At 44.9% G+C, this 13,775-nt stretch overlaps 1 protein-coding gene across 1 annotated transcript in view; it reads left to right on the top strand.

The window, feature by feature from the left end:
- The window catches only part of LOC146562171 (voltage-dependent N-type calcium channel subunit alpha-1B-like), a 349,202-nt gene that overhangs the window by 168,325 nt on the left and 167,102 nt on the right, over positions 1–13,775 (top strand). The window contains exons 19-21 of the mRNA XM_085293681.1: positions 209–244; positions 5,586–6,326; positions 7,239–7,426. Of these exons, the coding sequence (XP_085149807.1) occupies positions 209–244; positions 5,586–6,326; positions 7,239–7,426 (965 nt within the window). The remainder of the gene's footprint in view (positions 1–208; positions 245–5,585; positions 6,327–7,238; positions 7,427–13,775) is intronic.

Genomic DNA, 13,775 nt, shown 5'->3' with positions numbered 1-13,775 from the left:
GAACACCTAAATTGCTCACTTGTTCGCTTGCTCACTTTCAGGAAAACATTCTCCTTGTGCAATTTAGTGTCTTTGATCTACATGTTCCTCCTCCTATGAGTTTCCCTAAAGCTAATTTGCCTTCTCTGTGCTTTTGCCTTTTCTGTCCATTTGAAATTCCTTCTCTCCCTCTGTGTATTTCAATGTTGCTCCCTTTATGTGTTTGTAGGAGTTATGTCTGCACCCCAGTCCATCACTACCTGAGGTAAAAACCCAGTTGTCTGTGAACAAGGTGGATGACAGTGCCAGTTACATGCATACATGATCATAGTGTCATCATTGACATTCTGAAAGCAAGAATGCTTAAGTAAAACAGCTGCCCTGCATTCTCATCATACATACTATGTTGCAGGCTTTCTGTTCATCCAACAAGTCCAGTTCCATGTTTTCCATCCACCTCTTAACATGAGTGTAGTGCAATGTGTTGAGCACAAGGAATACACTTGCAGGATGATGGCATTTTAAAAACCTGGGATAAAGTTTGTCCTTAACTGTGTTGTGATCAGATTGGCTTCCTGACATTAATGACACTGAAATATATAATTTCCCATTATTATAATCTAAATGGTTCAGTGTAGGTCATACACTTTGAACAGTGTATGCTTCCAGCCATTTCAAAGCCGCGTATTAAACACAAATTGACAAAAAAATCATAGGATGTCAAAGCATGGTAATGTAGCCATGCTTGGCCAGTTGAGGCATATTCATGAATGAGCTGTCTCCACAGTATACTGTGATAAATTTAGCTTGTTGTTGAAAGCTCCATTGCACCTTCGTCATACAGTAAATTATTTTGCATGTAGGTACTCTGTCTGCCATGATGTAAACTAGAGTCAGTGTTGGGGAGTAACGGAATACATGTACCGGCATTACGTATTTAAAATACAAAATATGAGTAACTGTATGCCGTTACAGTTACTGTTTTAAATGGTGATATTCAGAATATAGTTACTATTCTGCCCTCACTAGGGTGTGAAGCTGGTTTCTAGCTTGGCAGAAGCTTGGCAGATAGCTAACAGGTCCACAATAAACATCCAGGAGTCAGCGGATAGGTTTTAGATGTTTACTGTAGAAGCACTGTAAAACTGGTACGGAAACAAAAATAAAATATTACATTTCTGCTGTAATTGCATTTTCTTTACAACATCAAACATCAAGCCATGAATTACAATGTATATAACACATAAACACGAGCATATCTAGACTTCACTGTTTATTAGGCCCACGCATTTAGCTATTAGCTTAATGCTAACATTACACAGGAAATCCCATAGACGGGCTAGCGTGTTAGCATCACGGCCGTTTTTCCTCACAAAAGAAAGTTTCTCACACAAAACTCTAAACTGCTACACAAAACTAACGCTGGAAAGCTTACAAAATAGATAGCAACTACTTACAGGCATGTGCTCTCTCAGGCTCAGCAAGAAAAAGCAAACGAACAGTGGAACAGACAACAGTTTGGCTAAAGGACTGTTTTTCCCTGGCAAGTCGGCTGGTACAAAAAACACACACCCAAATTATCATGCCTGCCTTAAAGGGGCAGCACACTCCCTGCCTGGTATAGAGTACTATACCACTATGTCCCTCTTAGTAACAACACAACTTCAGTGGTGGGTCTCGAATACACCCTGGGGGTGCTTCCTTGAACAACTCTACCCTCCACTTTCCAGACCCTGCTGTCTTGACCCGGAAAGGTATTTACCGCAAGTCCTGTGGGCCATTGATTTCGTTTAACCTCTTTTTCCTTTAGGAGCACAACATCTCCAACTTGCAGGCTGGCTTGTTCTGCTTGCCATTTCCTTCTCGGCTGGAGTGTCATCAGGTACTCTTGACGCCATCTTTTCCAGAAGGAATCCACAAGGCTTTGAACTTGCTTCCACTGACTTTGGTAGAGATCCTTGAGGTCAATGTCTTCCAAAGGAGCAGACACAGAGTCCACCTTTTGTGTTAAAAGCATAGCAGGGGTGAGTATGGTTGGGATGTCTGGATTGGAAGACACGGGGACTATTGGCCGGGCATTCATGATAGCTGCGACCTCTGCCATCAGCGTGGTGAGCACTTTGTGTGAAAGACTAGGGGAATGCATCTTGAGCAACATACTATCCAAAATGCGGCAAGTCATCCCTATCATTTTTTCTCAAACCAACTTGGGTGAAAGGAGGAGATTGGGTCAACCAATCAGTAGGTAAGTTGGACATTTTTTGTTTTCCCAGACTTCCTCTTGCTCGAGTGCCTTCAGTGAGTCTCTCCAAGACATCCACTGTGCCACTTTTTCAGCAGGTATTGGGGTGTCCCAATCGCAATGCTCAGTGCATAGCTCTCTGACTATAGCCTTGCCCTGGACTATAATAGGAGATGCAAACCCCAACGGGTCGAATATGTTGTTAACTGTGGAAGAAATACCTCTACGGGTAAACGGCTTCTCCTCCTGGGAGACAAGAAAGATAAAGCTGTCGGTTTGAAGGTGCCAGTTGAGACCTAAGCTTCTCTGCATAGGCAACGGATCCACACCTAGCTCTAGGTCTTTCAGCTCTTTAGCACGTTCCTCAGGTGGAAACGCCTCCACTACTACGTCGTGGTTGGAGGCTATCTTATATAGCCGTATGTTGGAATCAGCCAACATCTCCTTGGTTTCCTTCAGGTCTCGGATGGCGTTGTCATTGGTGGGGAAGGAAGCAAGACCACTGTCCACGTAGAAGTTATTTAGAACAAACTGTTTTGCCTCTGCACTGTGGTCTTCCTGTCCTTGCAGAGCTGCTCTTCTCAAGCTGTATATGCCAACAGCGGGAGAGGGGCTGTTGCCGAATACGTGCACGGTCATCCTATACTCCGTGATGCGCTTGGTGGGGTCATTGTCCTCGAACCAGAGGAAATGTAAGAAGTCTCTGTGATCATGGCAGACTTTGAAGCAATAGAACATCTGTTCTATGTCTGCTGCCACTGCTACAGGTTCCTTGCGGAAGCGGATGAGGACTCCTAAAAGTGAATTATTCAAGTCAGGGCCACTCAGCAGGATGTCATTCAGTGAGACACCATCATGCTTAGTGCTGGAGTCGAGCACTGCCCGTACTTGACCTGGGTTGCACGGATGATAAACTCCGAAGATTGGCAAATACCAGCACTCTTGTTCACCAGTGGGTGGTGGTACTGGTTCAGCATGACCTGCCTCAAAGATCTTCTTTCATGTCTGGCTTCTTCTCCAGCATGTGCCGTAATGTCAAAAGACTCTTGACTGCTTGGGCTCGGTTGTTAGGGAGTTTGCGCCTTGGTTACCTGAAGGGTAGTGGTGCCACCCAACTATTCGAGTCGTCCATGAAGACCTCGTTGTCCATTATTTCCAGAAAGACTTTGTCTTCCACAGACATAGCAGGCTTGTTGTCGTGTGGCGTTTGCTGGAAGACCCCTTTACCAAGGCTGTCTTTCCCATCAAATAGGATTTCGGATGCGTTAGCTCCTGGAAACTGACGATGCTGCTCTGGAGTGTCAAGCTTCTCTTTGATAAGTAGACTGTTAGTGCAAGGGTCGAACAGAGATGTACGACCGTTACTCAGCACGTTGCACCGATAGACGTTTACAAACTCTTGTTTGTGGGCTTTTCCGAGACAAACCTCTCCCACAATCACCTATTCCAAGTCGAGATGCTGGGCGTAGGGGGCATCGTGGGGTCCATTGTATCACTCTTGTGTGCCTGTGGTACATCTCGACCGAGCAAGATCAGGATGCTTGCTGATGGATCTATAGCCGGGATTTTATCCACAACCCGCTTGAAATGTGGATAATGTCTGACGATCTCAGGTGTGGGGATTTCAGACTTATCATCAGGGAGCCTGTCACATTCGATTAAGGTGGGGAGTAGTCTTACCATCTAATGACTCCATGATGAAATTGTTGGCTCAGCGCCCTGTTGTTTCAATAACTCCTGAGCAGGTCTTCAAGGTGTATGCTGCCGTGCCCTCTGTAACTCCAAAGAGCTCAAAAACCTCTGTTCTTGCCAAGGACTTATTGCTCTGCTCGTCGAGAACAATGTACGCCTTAACAGCTTTCTCCCTCTGGCCAGCTGGATAAACTCTGACAAGACAGATTTTGGAGCACGACTTTGCTCTGACGGTAGTCCCACAAATGTCTGTGCATTTTGCTGTGACAGCTTGAGGTGCTTCTTCTCCTTGCTCCCCGCCTTGCTCTCTTGTGGTTACAGGAGTCTCTGATATCCAGGGGGCAGGCCCTGGGTGTAGCGCAGTAAGGTGGTTCTCACTCTTGCACTCTCTGCACTGAACATTTTTGTGGCAGTCTTTTGCTGGATGAGTGAATGAAGCGCAGCACTTAAAGCAAATATTGTTCTCTTTAAGATAAGCTTTCCTTTCATCCAAAGATTTACTCCTAAACCCACGACAGTTACTTTGTTGAAATAAATAGATTACAGGGCGTTTTTTTTCCTGTTTCATATTTTAGGCCTCTCTATTTTTGGACCCAAGCAAAACACTCATTAAGAGACTGTGTGTCTCAATCATGTCACCTCTACTTGTGGCCCGCATAAATGACGTGAAGAAATATTTGTAAAAATTATTATTCAAAAAATTATTCAATACGAAGGCGATAGGCAGAGTGTTTGAGGCATAGCCCTAAAGAATGTGTAGCGTCATGGGCAGTGTAGTCCGTGCTGCAGGGAGAATGGACTGTCATACCCGTTATGTGTCTGTGAGCGAGGGAGGGAGAAAAAGGAGAGTCGAAAGTACAAGTTGTCACCGAACAGAAACGGGAGATGGAAGCATGTAAATATAATAAAAACTGCTGCAGCCAAAAAAGAGTGCCTGACAAGCCCAGTTTTAAGTAAGCAATTAAGACTCAACTGTACACTGTGTTCGTATTTTCTTCCAAAACAATAAGTTCCAGCTTTTCAGCGCCTCTCTCTATCTCTCGCTAGCAAAGTTGACCCAGACAACAAAGTAAAGCTAGTTTTCGGCTACGAGCCCGACATGAACCTGACGTATTAGCCAGAGGTCCCTTTACTACGGTTCAGAACCGCGGACCTGTTTTATATACGCGCAGAATAGTTTTATATTAACATTTAAAAATCTAGTTAGTATTGGTATGGCAAGTAACCTTCAGTAATAGTAAAAAATCACACAGCAATAGTACATTCATGTAGTTGTAAAAAAGCATGACAATATATTAAGCAATCCAAAGTATTCAGAATACTTTACTCTCATTGAGTAATGTAACGGAATACGTTATAAAATACATTTTGGTGCATGTATTCTGTAATCTGTAGTGTAATACATTTTAAAAGTAACCTTCCCAACACTGAATAGCGTATACAGCTAATTTTATGTGCTATGAATTATAAAATGCATACATACTGAATTTGTCACAATGGATACTCTACCTGTCCATTGGAATTGGTTTTGTCATTTGCTGAACTTACAGATTATTGTGACTATTGCATTGGTTTAAAAGTTGATGTTGATGATTCAGAATATATACACTATTTTAGGTTGTAAAATTAATGTTACAGTGGTTATAATTTGTCTTCTTTTTCCATTCTCTAGTAAGGAGCAGCAGAGGTCAGTGAAGACGATGTCGGTGTGGGAACAAAGGGCCAGCCAACTGAGAAAACAGAACCACGCAAGCTGTGAGGCGCTGTACAGTGAGCTAACTTCAGAAGAGCGACTGCACATAGCGTCAGCCCTACACATGCGGCCAGACATGAAGACTCACCTTGACCGGCCGTTGGTTGTTGAGCCCCACAGTGGCAGCAGCCAGCACCACCACAAGAAGACTTGCTTGTCAGAGGAGGCTGACACTGCCTCGGACCCACCTCCCCCTGTGCCTCACCAGCCCCGCCATCAGCACTACCACCGAGACAGAGAACGAAAACAGGAAACTAATGATAATGGGAGACATCACATCCATCACAGCCGCTCCAAAAACCATGACAGCAGCCGGGACAAACGGGGGAAGAGTGAGAGGTCCCACAGCCGGGAGGGAGGCAGGAAGCACCGCCATCAGTGTTCAGTGGATGACAGTGGAGGTTGGGGGAACGTAGGCGAGAGAGATCACCACCATCATCATTCACACCGGCAGTCCCGAGGTGGCAACGGGACAGTGAGTAGTGGAGGGAGGGGAGAGCGAAGATCTCGCCACAAAGATGGACATTTGTCTAACAGGAATGGAGATAGGAATTCCAGAGGAGGCAGTGGTGCCAGTGGAGAGAGAAGAAGGCATCGCATTCACGGATCCAGGGGACACTCCACAGAATCTAATGACAGAGAGAAGACCCATAGTCAGAGGTAAAAACTATGGTTACATATGGTAATACTGTTGTTCTGTTCACTATTTGATTTCAACTACACAGTGACACTATAAAAAGGCTGGAGCTTGGAATTTGAGCCCAAGGAGGTTACCTATAAGTGTTCAACGATAAATTTATAATATTTCATATCTACAATGAAAATGAGGGTAATTAACTCTGCTCCAAAAATTGGCTACCCTCTGCTACCCCTGGAGGCCATCACCGGATCTTCTTGTATCAAAAAAAAAAAAAAACAGGACCATTTGTTTAACCCGCTGCCCTCTGGTCGGCACAGGTCCCACACCTCCAGACTCACAACCTGCTTCTTCCCTGGGCAATTCGGCCTGATAACAAACACTATCAGCTCACACTCTGCCCCTGACCACTCATCTCACTCTGCCCCTGACAACTCACCTCACCAATATGAGCCATGGTTTGAGTAACCCTCATCACTCGAGCCACCCACACACAGACTCTAGTTAGACCAAGTTCTTTGCACTACTTCCAAGCACTTTGTTTTCCAATGTACGTCTCTCTTGTTTGAAATATATTCTACTAGTTTGTATATATTCCCTTTAATTTTATATATTTCTCCTGTTTATTATTAATTCCTGCTGTCTTACTATTTATATTTTATTGGCACAGTTGGCATGGAGCACACATAATTTAAAATAATTCAATAAAGAGGTGTTCTATTCTATTGTGGGAAAAAATAATAAAAAGGCAGACACCCCCTTTTCTCAGTAATAAAGGTGAATTACATGGACACATTATGCCTAGTTATAGGCATAATGTGTGAACCAGAGTTTCCTTGAGTCTCAACCAGAACAAGGAACAATTCCTGCAGAAGTCACAACATTACACAGTACACAGTAGAGGAACTAAGATTATATCTCTTCTTTTGGCACAGGTTTGGCGATTCAGAGGGTGAGTCCTTGGCTATCACCCCCCAGCAAGGCTCTGGGGGCACTAGCTGGCCTCCTGACCATATAGAAGACTCAGATAACCAGAGGAATGTCAGACGAACTAGGCAAACCTCCATCCAGATTCCTCCTGTGACTATCACCTCCCCACCTGGAGAGACCACCCTAATACAAAGTCAGTACCTAACCTATTAACATATACAGTGGCTTGCAAAACTATTCGGCCCCCTTAAACTTTTCTATATTTTGTCACATTACAGCCACAAACATGAATCAGTTTTATTGGAATTCCACGTGAAAGACCAATACAAAGTGGTGTACACGTGAGAAGTGGAACGAAAATCATACATGATTCCAAACATTTTTTACAAATAAATAACTGAAAAGTGAGGTGTGCGTAATTATTCAGCCCCCTGAGTCTTTACTTTGTGGAACCACCTTTTGCTGCAATTACAGCTAGGGATGGGTATCGTTTAGGTTTTATCCGATACCGGTGCCAAATCGGTACTTTTGAAACGGTGCCGGTGCTCAAACGGTGCTCAAACCGGTGCTTAAAGAATGGAGAACACAAAATTGGTCCAAAAACCTCTCATGTTCAGCTGTTTTTTGTAAAAATATAACAATGTTAGCCTTTTCTGCAGCTATGGGGCATATATGGTATCACTCTTGGCTGGAAGCAGTGCTTAAACAATGGAAAAAACACAAACTTTGTCCTAAACCTCTCATGTTTAACTGTTTTCCACTTTTTCTTTGGTCATTTTAGCCTTTTTAGCCAGGGTGAAGGGAGTATCTGCCATCAAACAAGAAGACAGCCGCATGTAGCTATGATGATGTTTGCTAGTTCACCTTACATGCATTAATGTAATAACGTGGTTAGCCTACTCAACGTAAATTAGCTACTCACGCAGAGAAGAACGGCTGCTGCCACCATCATCCGTCATCATTTCTGCTACACTGGCAGGGCTAGGGGCCAGGACTCTCCTCTTCGTGTTTTTGGGGGATGTTGCATAACAGGCAACCCGCCCGCAGTAGATGCGCTCGGTGCGAGGTCTCGCAGCAAGCTATCAAATACGGCGCATTTCTGGGCTTTTAAAAAAAACACTATGCGTTGCCAGGTGTTTCATCGGATTTGAGGTGTTACCTCCTTTGACAGTATCACAGTATCAGCTTAAAGCACTTGTTGCAGGCTGCTGAGTTTGCATATTTTGCTATGAAGTACAGCCAGACTTTTGACCGCTTTGCCTTGGACATTTTTAATCTGTAGCTCTGCTCTAACAGAACGTACGTACCTGGCCCCGCCTACTATCCTCGGAAACGTAAAATGATTGGCTAGAATCTAAAGTGTATCACAGCTCAGGGAAAAAAAGCACCGAAATAAAGCACCGAAATGTGCGCTGCTTTTCGGTCTGGTTACTACCGTTTATGTCAGAACCGGTGCCATCATGGCACCGGACACCTCCGCCCCAGTCTCAAGTCTGTTGCAGACTCCAAGAGGTTTTCTTCCAAGATTGCCCTGTATTTGGCTCCATCCATCTTCCCATCAACTCTGACCAGCTTCCCTGTCCCTGCTGAAGAGACGCACCCCCAGAGCATGATGCTGCCACCACCATATTTGACAGTGGGGATGGTGTGTTCAGAGTGATGTGCAATGTTAGTTTTCCACCACACATAACGTTTTGCATTGTGGCCAAAACGTTCCATTTTGGTCTCATCTGACCAGAGCATCTTCTTCCACATGTTTGCTGTGTCCCCCACATGGCTTGTGGCAAACTGCAAACAGGACTTCTTATGGTTTTCTGTTAACAACGGCTTTCTTCTTGCCCCTCTTCCATAAAGGCCAACTTTGTGCAGTGCATGACTAATAGTTGTCCTATGGACAGATTCCCCCATCTGAGCTGTAGATCTCTGCAGCTCGTCCAGAGTCACCATGGGCCTCTTAGCTGCATTTTTGATCAGTGCTCTCCTTGTTCGTCCTGTGAGTTTAGGTGGACGGCCTTGTCTTGGTAGGCTTACAGTTGTGCCATACTCCTTCCATTTCTGAATGATCGCTTGAAAAGTGCTCCATGGGATGTTCAAGGCTTAGGAAATCTTTTTGTAGCCTAAGCCTGCTTTCAATTTCTCAATAATTTTATCCCTGACCTGTCTGGTGTGTTCTTTGGACTTCATGGTGTTGTTGCTCCCAATATTCTCTTAGACAACCTCTGAGGCTGTCACAGAGCAGCTGTCTATGGGCAACTGACTGCACTCAGACCAAAGGGGGCTGAATAATTACAAACACCTCACTTTTCAGTTATTTACTTGTAAAAAATGTTTGGAATCATGTATGATTTTCGTTCCACTTCTCATGTGTACACAGCTTTGTATTGGTCTTTCACGTGGAATTCCAATAAAATTGATTCATGTTTGTGGCTGTAATGTGACAAAATGTGGAAAAGTTCAAGGGGGCCGAATACTTTTGCAAGCCACTGTATATGATTAAGTTTAGTTCAGTTGTTACCAATGCTAATTTTGTATGGTTCTTTGTGGGCTTTTAAATCTGATTTTAAAAATACCACAACATCCCCAGGAAACTAAACAAAAGTCCCTGTCAGATGTAGCTCTTCCAGGGGTTGTGTCTTTGAAATTAATATTAGCTCTGGCTCTTTATGGCTTGAAGCTCTCTTGGAAGTAGTTTTGTTGCACAGGAGGAGCCCACAATGAAATGGTTTAGTTTTCACAGTTGAAGGATATTAGCTACATATTCTTTCTTAACTCTTGTCACTGATTTTGAGTGTTAAAGAGACAAGAAATAAGCCAGAAAATGAAATGAAAAGAAATCTGAAATGTGAACAAATAAATTAACGTGGGTATTTAGCTGATTTCTTTTTGTTTTAGTGAAGAACTCTAAAATAGTGTGATACGCAGTACACTTGGTATCATACACGAGAAAAAGAAACTCAACTTTAAATTCAGTTTGCTTTTATTTATATAGAGCCAAATCACAACAAGTGTTACCTCAAGGAGTTTTATATTGTAGGGGGATAGATCCTACAATAACATACAGAAGCTCAGGGACATCTCAAGCCCTCCAAGGTATAGAGGCCTATCTTCCCCCACCACTCCCCCTGCCAGTGACAGACGCATTGGTGGTTCTTTGTGTCCGGGGATGGACGTCCAGGCACGCACCGGCTCACTCCTGGTGGCTGCTTGTTGGGGCCTGGAGCCTGGGGCTCGCTCAGGCCCCTTCGGGGGTGGGGTACCCTCAGCCTCTAGGCCTGGGGTTCGGCCACGCTGGCACAGCTGGCTGCCGGCGGAGCTCACGAGCCCGTCACTGCAACCCCCCCTGGCTTCTGCTCCGTGGCTGCTGAGTGACTCCTCATCTGGGGCTCTCCTCAGCTCTTTCCAGGAGAGTGGCATGGTTGCCCCTACATTGATCTTCCTCGGTCTCTTGTGCTCTGAGGGCCTCTGGATGTCTGGAGCCTGGATCTCCTCCATACCTGCTTCATGCCCTGGAGGATGGGGCTATGGCCCCCCACACCCTCTAGCAGATCATTACATGAAGGAACCTTTTAAATACAAGCGCGCTCATGCTCACAGGTGTACACACGGGTGCTCACAGACACAAACTACACCCTTTTTGGCCTCTACCTCAAAGCACACTGTGCGCTGTCAATCCTATGTGCTGCAATAATATTCAATATTTAGTATTTACTGTTATATTCACATAGATCATCGCGATGATGTTGTTTATTATATTGCTCTCTTTTTTTGCTTGTTTTCTCTTTTCTTTCTCAACAGGTGATCCAGGTGATGTATTTTTTAGTGCTGTCAATAGATTTAAAAAAATTAACTAACTAATCTCACAATTTTCTGTCATTAATTGCGATTAATCACAATTACTTGATTAATAGCCAGGCTCCAATTACATTTTTTTATTCTTTATATTTTAAGATTGTAACAGACATTTATGCAACACAATTAAGTAAATGCTGAATAAACACAAAGAATGTATGCTGAAATTCAAAGAGAATTTTAATAGTTTTCATCAATCTTTAACACAGTGAAAACTTACAAAAAACCTTTAAGGCCATCAACAGTGACCGAACCCAGGCCTACAGGTTAAAGTGAATATTATAACAATAAAGGGTCCACAAAACTCAGTATTTAAAACACAAAAAGACACGGCTGAAAACCCAGAATGTTGAACATTTTTCACTTCAAAGGAGCGATCTGGCTTAGTCCTTCTTTGCACTCAGCCAGTTACTGAGGCAGACTATTCTGTTTACATTGTCTGATGACAAAGAAGCACGCTTCTTTTGAATGATGTGACCTGAGAGTGAGAATAATCTCTCACAAGGCACTGTAGTTGCAGGGGTTGACAGGTAATTGCGTGCAATAGGTGCCAGCCTGGCATGTGCTCCTTCTCTCTTTAACCACCACTGTAGTGGACACTCTCCTATGTCAATTTTGGGCTCTGCTTTGTACAGATTCAGACAGCAGTCTATAGCATCATCCTCTTCCTCTGTATCTGAATTAGGAGAACCCAGCAAGCAGATGGACATCTTGCTCTTCTTTGGTGAGAGTTCCTCTGTTGTCTGAGCAGATGGTTGGTGTGCATCCGTCTCTGACATCAGAAGGTCATGTACTGATGCCCACACCTCTCTTCTTTCATCTTTGGAAAGGCATTTAAGGTCTTTAAACCTGGGATCAAGGGCAGTAGCGATCTTCAGCCATGTGAGATTGCTGCTGTCCCTCCGCTGAGCTAGGTCTGTGGTAAAAACCTTCTTAAACCTCAAAACGTAGACATATATATATATATATATATATATATATATATATATATATATATATATATATATATATATATATATATATACATACATATATATATATATATATATGTATAAAACACCCAGCACGCCCCTGCGGGCGGTTTATCCTTCAAGCTCGGGTCCTCTACCAGAGGCCTGGGAGCTTGAGGGTCCTGCGCAGTATCTTAGCTGTTCCCAGGACTGCGCTCTTCTGGACAGAGATCTCCGATGTTTTTCCCGGGATCTGCTGGAGCCACTCGCCTAGCTTGGGAGTCACCGCACCTAGTGCTCCGATTACCACGGGGACCACCGTTACCTTCACCCTCCACATCCTCTCGAGCTCTTCTCTGAGCCCTTGGTATTTCTCCAGCTTCTCGTGTTCCTTCTTCCTGATATTGCTGTCATTCGGAACCGCTACATCGATCACTACGGCCGTCTTCTTCTGTTTGTCTACCACCACTATGTCCGGTTGGTTAGCCACCACCATTTTGTCCGTCTGTATCTGGAAGTCCCACAGGATCTTAGCTCGGTCATTCTCCACCACCCTTGGGGGCATCTCCCATTTTGACCTCGGGACTTCTAGGTTATACTCGGCACAGATGTTCCTGTACACTATGCCGGCCACTTGGTTATGGCGTTCCATGTATGCCTTGCCTGCTAGCATCTTGCACCCTGCTGTTATGTGCTGGATAGTCTCTGGGGCATCTTTACACAGCCTGCACCTGGGGTCTTGCCTGGTGTGATAGACCCCAGCCTCTATGGATCTTGTACTCAGAGCTTGTTCTTGTGCTGCCATGATTAGTGCCTCTGTGCTGTCTTTCAGTCCAGCTTTGTCCAGCCACTGGTAGGATTTCTGGATATCAGCCACCTCCTCTATCTGCCGGTGGTACATACCGTGCAGGGGCCTGTCCTTCCATGATGGTTCCTCGTCTCCCTCCTCTTTCTTGGGTTTCTGCTGCCTGAGGTATTCACTGAGCACTTGGTCAGTTGGGGCCATCTTCCCAATGTATTCTTGGATGTTCCTTGTCTCATCCTGGACTGTGGTGCTGACACTCACCAGTCCCCGGCCCCCTTCCTTCCGCTTAGCGTACAGCCTCAGGGTGCTGGACTTGGGGTGAAACCCTCCATGCATGGTCAGGAGCTTTCTTGTCTTTATGTCAGTGGCTTCTATCTCCTCCTTTGGCCAGCTTATTACCCCAGCAGGGTACCTGATCACGGGCAGGGCGTATGTGTTGATGGCCCGGATCTTGTTCTTACCATTCAGCTGACTCCTCAGGACTTGCCTGACCCTCTGCAGGTACTTGGTGGTTGCAGCCTTTCTAGCGGCCTCTTCATGGTTCCCATTCGCCTGCGGGATCCCCAAGTACTTGTAACTGTCCTCTATGTCTGCAATGTTGCCTTCTGGTAGTTCAATCCCCTCAGTTCTGACTACCTTCCCTCTCTTTGTTACCATCCGACTACACTTCTCCAGTCCGAACGACATTCCAATGTCATTGCTGTATAGCCTGGTAGTGTGGATCAGTGAATCGATGTCTCGTTCACTCTTGGCATACAGCTTGATGTCATCCATGTACAGGAGGTGGCTGACAACTGCTCCGTTCCGTAGTCGGTATCCGTAGCCAGTCTTGTTAATGATCTCACTGAGGGGGTTCAGGCCTATGCAGAACAACAGTGGGGACAGAGCATCTCCTTGGTAGCTCCCGCACTTGATGGTGACTTGTGCTATGGGCTTGG

Source organism: Mchenga conophoros, linkage group LG12, assembly GCF_057382185.1.
Source record: "Mchenga conophoros isolate Kocher_MC1m ecotype Shallow Benthic linkage group LG12, M_conophoros_male_GT1.1, whole genome shotgun sequence".
Classification (NCBI taxonomy): domain Eukaryota; kingdom Metazoa; phylum Chordata; class Actinopteri; order Cichliformes; family Cichlidae; genus Mchenga; species Mchenga conophoros.
Note: the sequence above shows the minus strand (reverse complement) of the source record. Positions and strands in the feature narration are given on the sequence as shown.